General features: G+C 46.8%; 1 protein-coding gene across 8 annotated transcripts in view; it reads left to right on the top strand.

The window, feature by feature from the left end:
* The window catches only part of AGBL4 (AGBL carboxypeptidase 4), a 2,106,705-nt gene that overhangs the window by 1,077,395 nt on the left and 1,009,917 nt on the right, over positions 1-19,393 (top strand). For all 8 annotated transcript variants that reach the window (XM_068239049.1, XM_068239042.1, XM_068239046.1 and 5 more), the window contains one exon: positions 5,606-5,822. In XM_068239049.1, coding sequence (XP_068095150.1) covers positions 5,606-5,822 — 217 coding nt within the window. The remainder of the gene's footprint in view (positions 1-5,605; positions 5,823-19,393) is intronic.

Here is a 19,393-nt window from a genome sequence, read left to right as displayed (position 1 = left end):
TGTACGTACATTTGCATAAACTCATAAGTATTTGCATCTCTTGGATCATCCCTAGTGATAAGTAATGATGAAGTTATTGGTAAATGAATAGGAGAAGCTCTGACAGGTGAAAATTGCTTCCTTCCTTAAGATAAAAACAACCCGCAGGCTAAAGTGGATGAATAGCCTGATCTATAAATAGGATGTTAGGGATATAATTATCATTATATTGCGAGAGCCGTTGTTTGCGAGAATGCACTCCGTAATTAAATCAGTTTGTAATAACATTATTTCAGGCTGGCCATGTGGAAAGTAATATATAATGCCAAGTAATATATAACGCAGCAGAAGACGATGGCGTTATATAAATCAATAATATCTCTGTAAGCAGAGAAAGGGCCAGTGCACACCAAAAACCTCTAGCAGATCCGCAAAACGCTAGAGGGTGTTTGAAGAAGATTTCAGAGCGATTCTAGTCATGTTTAGAGAGGTTTTCTAAACATGCCTAGCGTTTTTTGGAGCGTTTTTGTGTAGCAGATGTTATATTTTGTTACCGTAAAGCTGTTACTGAACAGCTTCTGTAACAAAAACGCATGGAAAACCGCTCAGATTTTCACTTTCCTATACTTTAACATTGAGGCAGAAACGCCTCAGAAATCTAAAAAATGCTGCAGCCCCTGAGTTTGTGTTTGTGGAAAAAAACGAACCGCTCTGGTGTGCACCATCCCATTCACTTTCATCAGCCAAGCGGTTTCCCCCCTGCAAGTGGTTTAAAAAACGCTCCAGAACCTCTCTGGTGTGCACCAGCCCAAAGTGCTAGTTCTTCTTCCCATATTTTAATGTCAGTGAATGATAGTAAATTTGCGTTAATTAGCCTTACAAAAAGTGTTGTGCTGTTCATACCTGTATTTTTTACAATTTATATATTTAACCATGTCAGCCTTCAGTGTATTTTCACCTTATGCATCCAAGCAATTTTTACATTTCAGCACTCCTCCCTTTCATTCGCCAATAACTTTGCCACTACTTATCACAATGAAATAAGGCTTTCTTTGGGTAGTCCATTTTGCTAAGATTTTTTTTTTCTAAATGCATTTTAACAGGAATATTAAGAGAATAATTGAAAAAAAATCATTATTTCTCAGTCTTTCACTATTATAGTTTTAAAAATAATACATGCTACCATAATTAACCTCCCTGGCGTTCTATTAAAATCGCCAGGGAGGCTGCCGGAGGGTTTTTTTTAAATTAAAAAAAAACTATTTCATGCAGCCAACTGAAAGTTGGCTGCATGAAAGCCCACTAGAGGGCGCTCCGGATCCGCACTTTCGATCGCCTCCGGCAATCGAAAGTAACAAGATAGGCCGCAACGAGCGGCCTATCTTGTTTTGCTTTCCTCGTCGCCATGGCGACGAGCGGAGTGACGTCATGGACGTCAGTCGACGTCCTGACGTCAGAGCCGCCCGATCCAGCCCCTAGCGCCGGCCGGAACTGTTTGTTCCGGCTGCACTGGGCTCGGGCGGCTGGGGGGACCCTCTTTCGCCGCTGCACGCGGCGGATCGCCGCGGAGCGGCGGCGATCGGGCAGCACACGCGGCTGGCAAAGTGCCGGCTGCGTGTGCTGCTCTTTACAGAATGAAAATCGGCCCAGCAGGGCCTGAGCGGCGACCTCCGGCGGCATACCCCGAGCTCAGCTCGGGATTACCGCCAAGGGGGTTAAAACCAATGTATTTTATTTGCCCATTCGTCCCGGTTATTACACCATTTGAATTATGTCCCTATCACAATGTAGGGCCCCAATATTTTATTTGGAAATAAAGGTGCATTTTTTCAGTTTTGCCTCCATCACTATTTACAAGCCCATAATTTAAAAAAACAACAGTAATATACACTTTTGGCATACATATTAAAAAAAAAAGTTCAGTTCTAAGGTAACTAATTATGTTTTTGTGTTATTGTATTTCCTTTATGCATTTTTTATTTGGATAGCTATGGGAGAGTGTGGGAGGTAAGGAGTTAATTTTAATTTTGTGTAGGTCTCTTTATTATAATAAATGGATGTAGGTGTAATCGTACTATTTGGCCACAAGATGCCCTGATTCATTAGCATCCTGTGCATGCTTTTAGTAAGTGAAATAGGAAGTAATGAGTGTAAGTGTAATTACAGTGTTTACTAATGTCCACAGGCATCTCATTGACGCTGCAATCATTGACACAGAGACCTAGAACAATAAATGGAAACTGCGTACCCATTCATTGATCTCTGGGCTAAAGTGTAGCAGCGAGAACGAGCGTGGGAGCGTGCCTATAAGCAAGCTGGAGCGTGCAGCGGAGTACGTATATCTATGCCTCTGAGGCTTAGATTACGTTTTTAAGGGCTTAGATATACTGTGCCATAAAGAGGCAGAGCTTTCAGCTGCAGCTCTGCCTCCATGCGCATCAATCCGCGCATATCTCCGCCTCTCCCCCGCCCCTCTCAGTGAAAGAAGACTGAGAGGAGCGGGGAGAGGCGGAGATCCACCGCAGATGGATGCGGAGAGAGGCAGAGCTGCAGCCAAAAGCTCTGCCTCTCACGGAAGGAGCCCCGCAATCTGCCCCAGCGAGTTTGGGGTGATTAATTTAGTTTTCAGCCACGGGGATGCAGCGTTTTAGTTAAGGCAAACATGCTTAAAGCAGAACTGTAGATTGTTAATAAACACAGTGTTTCAATTATCTGGGGCTTCCCTAAGCCCCCAGCAGCTGTCCTGTCCCGCGCCGCTGCTCAACGAGTCTCTGTTCCCCCGACGCCGCTCGGTCCCGTACCTCGACTTGTAAGTCGATGCCAGCGCGGCTCTGGCCAAGGGTATCCTTTCTTCGCGTTCCCCTCTGCAATAGCGGGGAACGCGAAGAAAGGATACACGTGGCCAGAGCCGCGCAGGCACAGTGGTCCGGCGGGGAAACTGAAACTAGCTGGCGGCGGGCGAACGGAGGCTCGTTGAGGAGCGGCGCAGGACAAGACGGCTACTGGGGGCATGGAGAAGCCCCAGGTAAGTGAAACACTGTGTTTATTAGCAATCTACAGTTCCGCTTCAAGAGCTTTTTAAAATAAAAACATTATTTTAACAAAGCTTCAGAGCCTCTTTAAGTGGTTAATATACCCAAACTGTATTGAAGCAGGTGGTTTTAGTGCCCAACACTGAGCACCGAAGCTGGGCGCCGCTATAACACTAATGCTACCGTACGCACCCGGCACAAGGTTAATTCAGGGTTCCAGGAATCACCGGACCCCAAACTACTTCTCCGGCAGAATTGCTATGACCTGGAGGGGGAATAGTATTTTATGCCACCGGGAATTTGAGCGGCAACAGAGTGAACAGTCATTCGGCTCATCCTGCGCCCAACTTACCGGCGGCGGAACTATCCGTACACAGCTGTATGTCGATTTCTTTTTGAAACAGCTCTGCAGTTCAGTTGAACAGGCAGTTGTCCTAAATTTACCCCTCTATCCCGTCATCATTCACACAAGGGGCTTGATATTATGGCCGCAATCGCGCGCAAACGCAAAACTGCATGCGATTGCTAATTATCGTGTGCAACCGTGAATTATCGTGTGCAATTGCGAATTTTCGCATGAAAACGAGCGAGTTTTCACATGAAGATTCACGATCGCACGCAATAATTTGCAATCGCGCGCAAATGCGAAAACGCCTGTGATATGAGTTATCACGGTTTAGTGAATTTAAGCCCAAGATGTGTACATTCAATAAAGCGGCTCGTTGAAAAGGGAGCAGGAGATAGCCGTTAGTAGAATATTGGCAAAATTATTGATATTCTGCTACTTACTTCATATAATAAAGTAACTTTTTTTACTTTTTTAACTGTTCCACATGAGATAGCCAGGAAAGAGTTACAAAGGGGTCGCTAGCTTCTAGTCTCACCATGTGTGCACAGATCAACTAAACGCACCCACCTCCTCCATCTGCTGGCCACTTCTGCAGCAGCACAGCTAAGCAGAAGAACAAGAAATTATGGCCCTCGGGCATGCGAATTAGCCTCTCCATAGTCATGAGCGAGCACCAGGCAGAAGGCGAGGCGGGTGCGCAGATAGCGCCATCAGAGTGACTATGGGGAGGCTACCTGCGCATGTGCGAGGGTCATTACTTCTGGTTCAAACGTGGTGACTATCAGTACTACCGGTAGCAGGGCCGGCCCTAGACTTTTTGCCGCCTGAGGCAAATTTACAAAAAATTCCCCTCCCCCCCTCAAGCCGTAGGTGGGGGGGGCCGCCGAGCTGGAGAGGGGTAGCGGGCAGAAAGGGGGTATTGGGCCTAGCGGTGGGAAGGGGGGTCGGACTCCCCCCTTCCTCGCCCGGGACCCCGATCTGCGCTCCCCCTCCAGCTTTAAATAGTTCCGTAGCTGCCGATAGTAAGAGGGACGGGCGGGGATCACTCACCTCTTCCGGTTCCAGCGTGCGCTCCACTGACGTCACTTCCTGCAACGCCGCCCCGCAAAAGTTTCACCCCGCCTCATGAGAGGGCCGGCCCTGACCGGTAGTCAGGACCTGCTAAGGACTCTTATAATAAAGGTAAGGAGGCAGACTACCAAAAGATGCCATTACTAACAAAAGTATGTATTCCATTACACATTGTTTGTTTGGTCTCGTATGTCCTTTAAAGGGGAATTTACTGAATGGAACTCAACCTTTTGGGGACCACTGTGGGTAAATCCTACGCCACACTTGTGGCTGTATAAGCCTGATGCAGCGTAAGATTTACGCCACCTGCCGTTTCCGCTCCCAATGCGTTCATGCGCACCCGAGAGGGGAGATTAAGCTATCATATGACAGCTGACATCTCCCCTCAGTGATGATCACTACGATCGCCAGCCGATCATAGTGATCAGTGTTAGCAGCAGCTGTCTGAGGGTAAGAAGAGGATCCACTCACTTTCCGCTCTGGCCGGCATCCCCGCTCTCTCTGACGTAAGTGTCGGGTCCCGGCTTGATGACCTCATCAAGCCGAGACCTGGAAATTAACGGCAGTGCGTGCGAGGATGCCGGCCAGAGCGGAGGGGGCTAGAGCTGCTCATCGCTGGAGCCTGGGAGGTGAAGGCTGATGGCAATACGGGGGACACCATGCCCAGCTAGCCCTAGCAGGAATCTGGCTGCCTGACCCCCCAAATAGCCCCCCCCCCCCGGCATGTAAAATGGCCTGGTCCTTAAGGGGGGGTTAGGCAGCGATTCCCAAAGGGTTAATGATTGATGATGACATCTTTACTGCTGGCAAGGCACATCACTGTGGAATGTTTGTTTGTTGTGTGTTCTGAAGCGAGCAGAATCAACACCTGGTTTCCCAGAGTGCATTGGAAGGAGGAGCCTGCATAACTAAATAGCCTATGTTAAACATCACTGGTAGGGCAGTGTTACATACCAATATAAAACAATATACACATATACAAATTGTCTCTGATGCTGAAACCAGGATAATTAATGTAAAATTGGGTATCCTGCATAATGTGGTACATTCTACAATATATTGTTGCAATGCCTATTTAGGAATGTCACAGGTTGAACTATGAATGTCTGTTAAGCACACTTGTGTTGGATAGAAAGATGCACGCTTATTTTTTTCTTTTGTTTTGTTTTTTCAGGCAAAGGCTGCCCTCCAAAAATGTCTACTACTATCGCTGCCCAGATCACCGCAAAAACTACGTCATGTCTTTTACGTTTTGCTTCGATCGGGAGGATGACGTCTACCAGTTCGCGTACTGTTACCCCTATACATACACCCGTCTGCAGCACTACCTGGATAACCTGGACAGACAGAAGCTCGACTATGTCCGTCGCGAACTGCTGGGGCTGAGTGTGGTGAGTCTATAGAACTGATTTACCAAGAGATAATTGGAGAATAGAGATGGCCCGAACGGTTCCCGGAGAACTTCGATGGTTCGCATTCGCGGAGAACCGCAAACTTTTCCGGAAGTTCGATTCACCCCATAGTGCATCATGAGGGTCAACTTTGACCCTCTACTCTACATCACAGCCCAGCAGGCACATTGTAGCCAATCAGGCTACACTACCTCCTGGAGCCCCACCCCACCTTATAAAAGGCAGGCAGAGTCAGGCATTGGACTCACTCGTGTGCCTGCAGTAATTAGAGAAGGGAGAGCTGCTGTGCAGAGACCTATAGGGAGAGCTTAGTTAGGCTCTTGTAAGCTTGTTAGCTTGCTCCTTGCTGATTCTTATTGCTAAAAAAAAACACCCCTCAACAGCTCTTTTGAGAGCTAATCTTGTTCTTGTGATCTATTTTTATTTGTGTGTGTGTGGCCCACTTGCATTATATACAGCCCAGTCAGTCAGTCGCAGCTGGCCTATGGCCCCTTGGTGGTATAATTATTACTACTGTGCCAGGTGCACATTGTAATACCCATAACTGCATAAACCTACCTGTTGTTCACTTCAGTGCACCCACCTACCTACGTGAGCGCACGCAGTGTCACTGTGCCTGCCCGATACCTGTCTGTGTGTGACAGATGCACATTGAAATACCCATCACTGCATATACTTACCTGTTGTTCACAGTGCACCCACCTACCTACGTGAGCGCACGCAGGGTCACTGTGCCTGTCCGGTACCTGTCTGTGTGTGACAGGTGCACATTGTAATACCCATCACTGCATATACCTACCTGTTGCTCAGTGCACCCACCTACTTATGTGAGCGCATGCAGTGTGATATTTAATACCACCAGCCACTGTACCTGTTCGCGGTACGCGTGTGTGACAAGTGCACATTTGTAATACCCATCACTGCATATACTTACCTGTTGTTCAGTGCACCCACCTACCTACGTGAGAGCACGCAGTGTCACTGTGCCTGTCCGGTACCTGTATGTGTGTGACAGGTGCACATTGAAATACCCATCACTGCAAATACCTACCTGTTGCTCAGTGCACCCACCTACCTACGTGAGCGCACGCAGTGTGATATTTAATACCACCAGTCACTGTACCTGTTCACGGTACACGTGTGTGACAAGTGCACATTTATAATACTCACCACTGCATATACCTACCTGTTGTTCACTTCAGTGCACCCACCTACCTACGTGAGTGCACACAGTGTCACTGTGCCAGTGCTGGTCGTAATGGAAAAATCTATGCTTACGGATCATTTCGCGTAATTTTACGCTATTACGCATTACGCAATTACGGTTACGGCGTAGGAGATTATCTACGGTACATCGCTGTAATTACGCGTAAACTTACGACGTTACGCGTAAGGATACCGTAAACTATTCATTGCACTTCGCATCTCCGCGTAGCTATCGTAGCCGTATACGTAACAGTATGCTCGCATGCGGATTTTCTTTACGCGTTACCCGTGATTGTACCGCGCATGCGCTTACCGGATTGCCAACGATGCGTATGTTGTAGGCGGCAAGCGTACAACCATACGTATTCGTTCCGTAGCAACTGCGCACGCGCATGCGTACTTTGCCTCCGCAGGCGTACGTACACGCGTACGTCACAAGCGGAAGTTTTGATTGGCTGATGCGTAGAGACAGGAAGTTGGCCAGAGCAGGCGCCGGCAAACGCGTGGAGAGGACGCATCACAGGAATCAGAGACACAGCACTGCCATCAACCATCCACCATGCCTCCTAAGATTCCCCTCAGGATGAAAGAGATGATAATTGAGGTAACTTAAGCAATCTATTAACAGAATGTATAGTTTTTGGCTACTGTTTCTGACTGCATTTCTCTAATCTTTATATGTCCCATCATGTAAAAGGATATCATAGGTGTTAGTGTAGTAGAGAATTGTTTTTAGTTTATCTCTGTAACTTTGCATTTGTAGCAGTACTGTTAATAGTAGAGTGAGACATATTCACTACAGTGACCTGTTTTTTCTGGTTCCAACCTGGGACAAGTGAAGGTGGGGGGTGGGCTGTGGACGGCTGGGGAGGGGGTCGCAGCGCGCCGGAAAACGGGCCTGGGGGGCGCGTGCGGCGCGCATAGTGCGGGGCGCACTATGCGCCGCACACGCCCCCCAGGCCCGTTTGTTTTCTGCTAAAATGTGGCCTAAATTGCGTTTGTTTTCTGCTAAAATTTGGCCTAAATTGCGTTTGTTTTCTGCTAAAATGTCTATATTTGCTGCTTTGGGGTTGCGGTTACGCTCCGCCCATACAATGTCATGACCACGCCCATTTTTTGGCGCCCCGCCAAAAAATGGGTGTGGTCATGACATTGTATGGGTGGAGCGTAACCGTAACCCCAAAGCAGCAAATATAGACATTTTAGCAGAAAACAAACGCAATTTAGGCCACATTTTAGCAGAAAACAAACGCACTTTGGGCCACATTTCAGCAGAAAATGAACGCACTTTGGGCTGCATTTCAGCAGAAAATAAACGCAATTTGGGCCACATTTCAGCAGAAAGTAAACGCAATTTGGGCCATATTTTAGCAGAAAACAAACTCAATTTAGGCCACATTTTAGCAGGGAAAAAAATCGCAATTTGGGCCACATTTCAGGCAAGCATCACGCAAGGCCTTTCAGCCCGCACGTCATCCCCAATCCAACCAAAAACAGTATTGCCAGGCACAACAGCCAGTAGAGGAGAATTGAGAATCCAGGTGAGAGGTGTCTACCATATTAAGGGGGCATTCTGCCTATTTATGTGAAATCCTGTCTATTTATGTGCCTCATGACTGCTGAATTTGTCTTGTTGGGTGCCTCATGATTGCTGAATTCGTCTTGTTGAAGGCCTCACGATTTTTTGGGGGCCTCAAGATTGCTGAATGTCTTGTTGGGGGCCTCATGATTTGTTGGGGGCCTCATGATTGCTGAATTTGTCTTGTTGGGGGCAACATGATTGCTGAATTTGTCTTGTTGGGGGTCTCAAGATTGCTGAATGTGTCTTGTTGGGAGCCTGATGATTTCTTGGGGGCCTCATGATTGCTACATTTGTCTTGTTGGGGGCCTCTGGGAAAAGCTGAATCATTATCCTATGAGACAATAGCATTAAACCTACATTTTTGCTTTTTAAAACGGAAAATAAAACTGTGAGGTTCTAAAAAACGAATACATTTTTCAGGAGTAGGATGAAAGAAATTGTTTATCTTCACAGTTTATTTGCAACTTGGATTTTCAATAATGTTCATGTATGAGTTAAAACGTTTGTATGAAGTTTTAAATTGCTGTTGCCACTTTGCGATAGATAAATTGACTTTTGGGTTGCAGTTTGGGCAGTCGGCCTCCAAAAGTTTCGCCACCACTGTCCTAATCTAATGTCCCACATTGCTAAGTAAACGAAAATTTGTCGCCACCCATGGCCACACCCACATTCTGGTCCATGGCCGCACCCATTTTTGGGGGCGGCGCGTACGTGCGCCGCACAACATAACCCTCAGGTTTTTCGGCGTACACATCTTCTCTAAAATTTGCGGCGCACCACTTCTTCCCTGCCTTTTTGCACCCCCCCCCCCCCCTGGAAAATTTTGTGCGGACGCCCATGGCTATGAACTGGCACAAAGTCTATAGACGCCGCGGCCAGTTCATGGAATCCATTCAATTATATATTTGATGCTTGCTGTCACAGGATCTTCTCTGTCAGTCCAATCACACATGAAATGAAATGATGTAGTTATTATGGCTAGCAATGTCAGCAGTTATAGGTGGCACTAGTCATCGTTGATCCCTAGTATCTGCCCGAAGTCATAGTTGGTTGCTTCCCACAATTTTTGAAAACTGTCATTATGAATAATATTATAATCTTTTACATTATGCTGTAAGTAAGAAGATTCTTAATTAATGAAGGTATAATACAGTGGTCATTAATACTGTAATATTTCTTTTCCAGGAATTTACAAGAGGCCGGTACGACCTCACCACCGCGAGGGAGAAGCGGGACGTGGTGAGAAGGGTGCAGGGGATCCTGAGGGCCGAGTACCGGCGGGACCTCACCACCAAGCAGGTCCAAATGCTCTGGAGCGACCTAAAGAGGAGGGACCAGGACCTGCTCAGGCGGGTGGTTGCTCAAATTGGATGTAAGTCAGCAAACTATTAGTTTATGTATGTCTATTTTGGGGTTTATATGCTGTATGTATTTATCCTAAAAAATAATTCCATGGGCTGAATACTATAGAGTTGTGCAGTATGTACAGTTAAAGTATATATCCGTAAGGTATTCACAGTGCAGCACTTTTCCCACATTTTGTTTTGTTAGGGGCTTATTCCAAAATGGGTTAAAACATATTATTTTGTGCTCCTGTGTGGGCATAGTGATGATATTTGTGCAATATGTACTGATTATACTGCATTCATGCAAATAAAGTTATTAAAAAAAAATGGGCCCCTAGGCTTAACATTGGTTTTTGATAACCACTGATGATCAATTAACTTTTTTTTTTTTTTAGAAAAATTTGATAGGTGCTGTCGTCCATCTGGACCCTATATCCTCTCCAGGCACTAGGCAAGTGGCTAGGTTTGCCTTGTGGATGGTCCGGCTTTGTTGCACAGCAATTTTTTTTAAAGATCTCTCCAGAGCTATTCAATCGTATTGAAGCCTAAGCTCTTGCTGGGCCACTCAAGGACATACACAGAGTTGTCTCGGAGCCACACCATTGATATCTTGACTGTGTGCCCAGGGTCGTATTCCTACTACAAGATGAACCATTGCCCCAGTCTGCGTTCCAAGTGCTCTCTTTAAAGTGATCCTTAAAGGGATACTGTAGGGGGGTCGGGGGAAAATGAGTTGAACTTACCCGGGGCTTCTAATGGTCCCCTGCAGACATCCTGTGTTGGTGCAGCCACTCACCGATGCTCCGGCCCCGCCTCCAGTTCACTTCTGGAATTTCTGACTTTAAAGTCAGAAAACCACTGCGCCTGCGTTGCCGTGTCCTCGATCCCGCTGATGTCACCAAGAGCACACAGCGCAGGCCCAGTATGGTCTGTGTCTGCGCAGTACACTCCTGGTGACATCAGCGGGAGTGAGGACATGGCAACGCAGGCGCAGTGGTTTTCTGACTTTAAAGTCAGAAATTCCAGAAGTGAACTGGAAGCGGGGCCGGAGCATCGGTGAGTGGCTGCGCCAACACAGGATGTCTTCGGGGGACCATTAGAAGCCCCGGGTAAGTTCAACTCATTTTCCCCTGACCCCCCTACAGTATCCCTTTAAGCCTGTAAAAAAAAAAAAGATTTTGACTCAACTGTGGCTTCCCTGAGCCCCCTGCAGTCGATCGGTGCCCTCGCCGCCTCGCTCAGATCCTCCTGGACCCCACGGCGACCACTTCCGGTTTCGCTGTCAGGAACCGACAGGCATTGGGAACGCGAGTGATTCTTCGTGTTCCCAGCAAAAATATCGCCCCCTATGCTACTATTACGTCCCGGAGGCCGCAATAGCCGCAAAGGATCACTTTAAAGCCTATCCTAGTTTTATTTTACTGTATTGAAGAGTCATATTCTTTCATGTATAATAAATACATTAAAGGAATAAGAATATGATTTTTTGTTCTGTGTTTACAGTAAGGTCCTTATCAAAGTTCACTTGAAAATAGAAATAAAAGTAATTGTAGTTCAAACAATAAAGTTATTACTTTTTATCCATTTTATCATATATTTTGATTAAATTGTATTATTCATTACTCCTTACTACAGCTGCAAGTGGTGCCCGCACTGCCCGGCCCCGGGGATCCTCTGCACCCAGGCCTCCTTCTTCGTCAAGGGCCTCCTCACCTGGCCCCAGCCATCACAGCCAGAGGGCTTATCGTAGTCGAGCCAGGACACCGCTTTATGGTAAAATTCTCTTACTGTATGATTAACATTGCATACTATGGAAAAGCAAGTAAATGCTATGTTATATGTATTACATTACAGGTTCTTAATTTTAGGGATGATCAATGAGATTGAAATATGTACAAGTTGATGGATTGCTGGGTTTACCTATTTTGCACATTTTTTTCTACAGTTCCTCTATCAACATATACGAGGCTGAGCGGCCAGGTGAGGAGGCTGACGAAGACGAAGAGGAGGCATGAGCGGGAAATCCGCTTACTGAAGCAGCAGATGCTGGAGATGCGCCAGCATATGGCGAATGTGGAGGAGGAGGTCCGCCAGTTGAAGGGGACAGGGGGTAGGGTGGACTGAGGGGTTTTTTTTGGTTGTTTTTTTTGTTTATTTTTGTTGAACATTTTTACTGCTGGCAGGTGATGTAGCTGCTGCATGGTTTTTTGGCAGTTGGAAACAGCTGTAAACAGCTATTTCCCACAATGCAGCAAGGTTCACAGACAGGAAACTGCCAGGAGTACGTACTTTTCTTGTTTCTTGTGGGAGGGGTTTCACCACAATATCAGTCATACAGCGCCCCCTGATGGTCTGTTATTAAAAAGGAATAGATTTCTCATGTAAAAGGGGGTATCAGCTACTGATTGGGATACAGTTCAATTCTTGGTCAGAGTTTCTTTTAAAGAGACTCGGTAACAAAATAGCACAAACAGAGGAAAGAGGCGCCCTGGGATAATACAAGCGTTTAAAAACGGCTAAAAACAGTAGTTAATTTGAGGTAGCTTACCTCAATGACGAAATCTCTGCAAAGTATTACAAAAGATTTTATTAGCACAAGCGGCAACGCGTTTCACGGGTCACAGCCCGCTTCATCAGGCCAATTGCAGTGCCTATAACAGCAACATGCTGTTATAGGCACTGCAATTGGCCTGATGAAGCGGGCTGTGACCCGTGAAACGCGTTGCCGCTTGTGCTAATAAAATCTTTGGTAATACTTTGCAGAGATTTCGTCATTGAGGTAAGCTACCTCAAATTAACTACTGTTTTTAGCCGTTTTTAAAGAAAACCTGAACTGAAAATTAAAAGTCAAAATAAGCATACACAAGTCATACTTACCTTCCATGAAGTCTACTCCTCAGTGTCTTTCTCCTGTCCCGCGTCCTGTTTGTTCATTGTGATCAGGGGAATTTTCCGTCCTCCATTTTGAAAATGGCCATTACCCATAACAGCTTTCTGGTCAGCACACAGTTAAACTGTAACATCGCCCACTTGAGCCATGGAGAAACATAGACATTACCTGGTACATCAGTTTTCCTCTCAGCTATAACTGACAACAACTGATATTTTACTGACAGCAACTGATATATTTCAGATCTGACAAAATGTTGTCAGAACTGGAAGGGATTATTGTCAGAAGAAAATGGTGAGCTTCTGAGCGGAACTGATGGCAAGGTAACTATGTAATGTTCATTTGAAGTTACCTCATGTGTTTATTTTAAATATTTTTACTCAGTACAGGTTCTCTTTAAACGCTTTTATTATCCCAGGGCGCCTCTTTCCTCTGTTTGTGCTAAGTATACCCCCGAACAGACTCTGTTCGAGGGGTGGTGACACGCCACTAGTGGGTTCCCACAGTGGTGGTCTCATCCTTTTTTTCCACTAAGAGAGCGACCGTTCATCTGGTCCTGGCCAGGACCACCCCGAGTGGAGTCGGGTTTATTGTCTCCACCTGCTTCCTGTGGTTGGTTGCCCCCAGCAACCCTCCTTTGTGAGTAGTGCCTTTACTTCTCTCATCATATTGGTGTTATAAACATATTGCACTACTGGGCTCCCGTTTTGTCTCCTGTGTCTTTTCCTATAGGGTGCTGCATCACCCCTACCACTTTCGGTAACAAAATGTTCAGCAATACTTCTTCTATCCTATAAGTTCCTATACCTGTTCTAATGTGCTCTGTCTTACTGCAGCCTTTCCTAGTTACACAGTGGCTGTATTTTCTCTTTAAGAAAAAAAAAAAAGGAAAAAAAAAAAAGAAAAGAAAAACTTTTTACAAAAAATAAATGTTTTTCTTAAAAAAGGATAAGTTTCTTCTCTTTTGTTGTACGATCTCTGACACTGACACATTGTGTTGGACTAAATAATCGCAAAAGAAATGCAATGACATTGTTAATACAATGCATTTCTAAAACATATATTTATGCAGAATACTTAGTTGTATGTGTCACATTGCTTGTGTGATGCAATCCCTTAATTTTGTAGATCTTCTGTGTCCAACACAAAGCACCAGTGTGCAAAATAGACATTTAAAGTGTAAAGAGTATATGTAGCAATTATTCATTGCTTTTTAGTTCTCTTTTACAGCGCATGCAGGTTCAGGCTACTCTACTTTCTTCCTCCCCTCCTCTCTGTGGCACGCGTCATAGTGCACGGAACTATGATGCGATGCAGAGAGTCGGAAAATAATTCGAGGAGACAGAGACTGCGCATGCGCTGTAAGGACCCACAGACATCATTTTTCATGTTTCAGCTCTACTTTCTGTAGGAGCCATGTTTTCAATAGCATTGAGAGTGGGCATACCGGGATGGAGAGGGATTAAGAGAGGAAGTGTATACACTTCATATACACTTGGGTATACTTAAAGGGACTCCGAGCTCAAATTAAACACAAAATGAGAACCGGCGGATCCTGGCGACACTCGGGCCGAGTGTCGGGCTCCATCTTCCGCATACATCACGCGAAACGTCATTACGGCGTCCGGCGTCACAGTACGGCGCATGCGTGGTTTAATCGCGCATGCGCCGTACTGTCACGCCGGCCACCGTGATGACGCGAGGCGGCCGGCGTAATGACGTTACGCGTGATGTATGCGGAAGAAGGAGCCCGACACTCGGCCCAAGTGTCGCCAGGATCCGCCGGCCAACTACAGACCAACACTGGGCTACAGCAAAGCCCGGGTAAGTTCATATTTTGCGTTTCATTTGATCTTGGAGTCCCTTTAAAAACATACCCTGTGCCCCTGCTCAGTGTCCCTTTCAGGGGTTCTTTCTTTAGGGTGGGGGAGAAGAATTTGGGCCTGGTTTGCAGGCATTACAAAATACTTACCGAGCCTCCAGCGGCGTTTTGTAGCCTTCCTGAAGCTCCTAGCATGCTCCTATTGGCTTTCCGACGTACTCTGTTCACGGCAGCAGGCGTATCACTCGACTCTAGGCAGGTCAGGTAACACGCCGGCTTCCATGCAAGGAGGATTGCAGAAAGCCGCTAGGAGTTTCAGGAGGGCTGAAAGATTTTGCTGGAGGTTTCAGTGAATATTTTGGAGCAGGTTTGCGTTTTTTTCTGCTGGTGGTTCAAGTAAGCAACCGACAAGCACATGAATACGGCTTCAAGTGATCACAGCTGGTGGATATTGGGGACATATGTATATACAGTATATGTATAAATAAAATATATATATCTATATATATATATAGATATATATATATATATATATATATATATGCATCTGATAATAAATCTCCATGCATGTATATCTGATACACATATAAATAGAGGTAGCCAGACCTCTCCATCCAGTTAAATATAGGTAGCCAGACCTAATCCCCCACCCTCCCAAGTAATTCATAGGTACCCAGACCTCTCCCATCTCCCCCCAGTAATCCATAGGTAACCAGACCTGAACCCCTTCCACCCTCCCCCCAGGAAATCATAGGTAACCAGACCTCTCCTCTTCCCCCCAGTAATCCATAGGTAACCAGACCTGAACCCCTTCCACCCTCCCCCCAGTAAATCATAGGTAACCAGACCTGAACCCCTTCCACCCTCCCCCCAGTAGTTCATAGGTAGCCAGACCTCTCCTCTTCCCCCCAGTAATCCATAGGTAACCAGACCTGAACCCCTTCCACCCTCCCCCCAATAATTCATAGATAACCAGACCTGAACCCCTTCCACCCTCCCCCCAGTAGTTCATAGGTAGCCAGACCTCTCCTCTTCCCCCCAGTAATCCATAGGTAACCAGACCTGAACCCCTTCCACCCTCCCCCCAGTAAATCATAGGTAACCAGACCTGAACCCCTTCCACCCTCCCCCCAGAAATTCATAGGTAACCAGACCTGAACCCCTTCCACCCTCCCCCCAATAATTCATAGGTAACCAGACCTGAACCCCTTCCACCCTCCCCCCAGTAAATCATAGGTAACCAGACCTGAACCCCTTCCACCCTCCCCCCAGTAGTTCATAGGTAGCCAGACCTCTCCTCTTCCCCCCAGTAATCCATAGGTAACCAGACCTGAACCCCTTCCACCCTCCCCCCAATAATTCATAGGTAACCAGACCTGAACCCCTTCCACCCTCCCCCCAGTAAATCATAGGTAACCAGACCTGAACCCCTTCCACCCTCCCCCCAGAAATTCATAGGTAACCAGACCTGAACCCCTTCCACCCTCCCCCCAATAATTCATAGGTAACCAGACCTGAACCCCTTCCACCCTCCCCCCAGTAGTTCATAGGTAGCCAGACCTCTCCTCTTCCCCCCAGTAATCCATAGGTAACCAGACCTGAACCCCTTCCACCCTCCCCCCAGTAAATCATAGGTAACCAGACCTGAACCCCTTCCACCCTCCCCCCAGAAATTCATAGGTAACCAGACCTGAACCCCTTCCACCCTCCCCCCAATAATTCATAGGTAACCAGACCTGAACCCCTTCCACCCTCCCCCCAGTAAATCATAGGTAACCAGACCTGAACCCCTTCCACCCTCCCCCCAGTAGTTCATAGGTAGCCAGACCTCTCCTCTTCCCCCCAGTAATCCATAGGTAACCAGACCTGAACCCCTTCCACCCTCCCCCCAATAATTCATAGGTAACCAGACCTGAACCCCTTCCACCCTGTCCCCAGTAAATCATAGGTAACCAGACCTGAACCCCTTCCACCCTCCCCCCAGTAGTTCATAGGTAGCCAGACCTCTCCTCTTCCCCCCAGTAATCCATAGGTAACCAGACCTGAACCCCTTCCACCCTCCCCCCAGTAAATCATAGGTAACCAGACCTGAACCCCTTCCACCCTCCCCCCAGAAATTCATAGGTAACCAGACCTGAACCCCTTCCACCCTCCCCCCAATAATTCATAGGTAACCAGACCTGAACCCCTTCCACCCTCCCCCCAGTAGTTCATAGGTAGCCAGACCTCTCCTCTTCCCCCCAGTAATCCATAGGTAACCAGACCTGAACCCCTTCCACCCTCCCCCCAATAATTCATAGGTAACCAGACCTGAACCCCTTCCACCCTGTCCCCAGTAAATCATAGGTAACCAGACCTGAACCCCTTCCACCCTCCCCCCAGTAGTTCATAGGTAGCCAGACCTCTCCTCTTCCCCCCAGTAATCCATAGGTAACCAGACCTGAACCCCTTCCACCCTCCCCCCAGTAAATCATAGGTAACCAGACCTGAACCCCTTCCACCCTCCCCCCAGTAGTTCATAGGTAGCCAGACCTCTCCTCTTCCCCCCAGTAATCCATAGGTAACCAGACCTGAACCCCTTCCACCCTCCCCCCAATAATTCATAGGTAACCAGACCTGAACCCCTTCCACCCTGTCCCCAGTAAATCATAGGTAACCAGACCTGAACCCCTTCCACCCTCCCCCCAGTAGTTCATAGGTAGCCAGACCTCTCCTCTTCCCCCCAGTAATCCATAGGTAACCAGACCTGAACCCCTTCCACCCTCCCCCCAGTAAATCATAGGTAACCAGACCTGAACCCCTTCCACCCTCCCCCCAGAAATTCATAGGTAACCAGACCTGAACCCCTTCCACCCTCCCCCCAATAATTCATAGGTAACCAGACCTGAACCCCTTCCACCCTCCCCCCAGTAGTTCATAGGTAGCCAGACCTCTCCTCTTCCCCCCAGTAATCCATAGGTAACCAGACCTGAACCCCTTCCACCCTCCCCCCAGTAAATCATAGGTAACCAGACCTGAACCCCTTCCACCCTCCCCCCAGTAGTTCATAGGTAGCCAGACCTCTCCTCTTCCCCCCAGTAATCCATAGGTAACCAGACCTGAACCCCTTCCACCCTCCCCCCAGAAATTCATAGGTAACCAGACCTGAACCCCTTCCACCCTCCCCCCAATAATTCATAGGTAACCAGACCTGAACCCCTTCCACCCTCCCCCCAATAATTCATAGGTAACCAGACCTGAACCCCTTCCACCCTCCCTGAAGGAAATCATAGGTAACCAGACCTGAACCCCTTCCACCCTCCCCCCAGAAATTCATAGGTAACCAGACCTGAACCCCTTCCACCCTCCCCACAGTAGTTCATAGGTAGCCAGACCTCTCCTCTTCCCCCCAGTAATCCATAGGTAACCAGACCTGAACCCCTTCCACCCTCCCCCCAGAAATTCAGTTTCAGTATATTTTATTTTTTTTGGGAGTGCTCCATGACAGTGGGAACACTACTATCTATAATCAAAAGAAGGTGGTACATTATAATAAAAAGTGTGGAGTACCCTAACGGTGGGGACACCCAAGAGATTGAACAGGAACAGGTGAGTTTTTTTTTTTTTTTTTTTGTTTTTTTGTGTGGAGTGCTCCCTGACAGTGGGAACACTGCTATCTATAATCAAAAGAAGGTGGTACATTATAATAAAAAGTGTGGAGTACCCTAACGGTGGGGACACCCAAGAAATTGAACAGGAACAGGTGAGTTTTTTTTTTTTTTTTTGTGTGGAGTGCTCCCTGACAGTGGGAACGCTGCTATCTATAATCAAAAGAAGGTGGTACATTATAATAAAAAGTGTGGAGTACCCTAACGGTGGGGACACCCAAGAAATTGAACAGGAACAGGTGAGTTTTTTTTTTTTTTTTTGTGTGGAGTGCTCCCTGACAGTGGGAACACTGCTATCTATAATCAAAAGAAGGTGGTACATTATAATAAAAAGTGTGGAGTACCCTAACGGTGGGGACACCCAAGAAATTGAACAGGAACAGGTGAGGTTTTTTTTTTTTTTTTTTTTTTTTTTTTGTGTGGAGTGCTCCCTGACAGTGGGAACACTGCTATCTATAATCAAAAGAAGGTGGTACATTATAATAAAAAGTGTGGAGTACCCTAACGGTGGGGACACCCAAGGAATTGAACAGGAACAGGTGAGTTTTTTTTTTTTTTTTTTGTGTGGAGTGCTCCCTGACAGTGGGAACACTGCTATCTATAATCAAAAGAAGGTGGTACATTATAATAAAAAGTGTGGAGTACCCTAACGGTGGGGACACCCAAGAAATTGAACAGGAACAGGTGAGTTTTTTTTTTTTTTTTTTTTTTTTTTTTTTTTTTGTGGAGTGCTCCCTGACAGTGGGAACACAGCTATCTATAATCAAGAGAAGGTGGTAAATTATTTAAAAAAGTGCGGTGCACCCTAACGGTGGGGACACCAAGAAACTGAAAAAGAAAAAGGTGAGTTTTTTTTTTTAAGTCAGCAGAAGCCTTTTTGGTGGCAGGTAGTAGGCAAAGTCCTAGCTTGTGGCCCTGAGAGGAGCAGCGGCTCAGTCATATAGTAAGTTGACCATCACCCTCAGTAAGCCAAAGCCATTTTGGTGGCAGGTAGTAGGCAAAGTCCTAGCTTGTGGCCCTGAGAGGAGCATCGGCTCAGTCATATAGTAAGTTGACC

This window comes from Hyperolius riggenbachi, chromosome 6, assembly GCF_040937935.1.
Source record: "Hyperolius riggenbachi isolate aHypRig1 chromosome 6, aHypRig1.pri, whole genome shotgun sequence".
Lineage (NCBI taxonomy): Eukaryota > Metazoa > Chordata > Amphibia > Anura > Hyperoliidae > Hyperolius > Hyperolius riggenbachi.
Note: the sequence above shows the minus strand (reverse complement) of the source record. Positions and strands in the feature narration are given on the sequence as shown.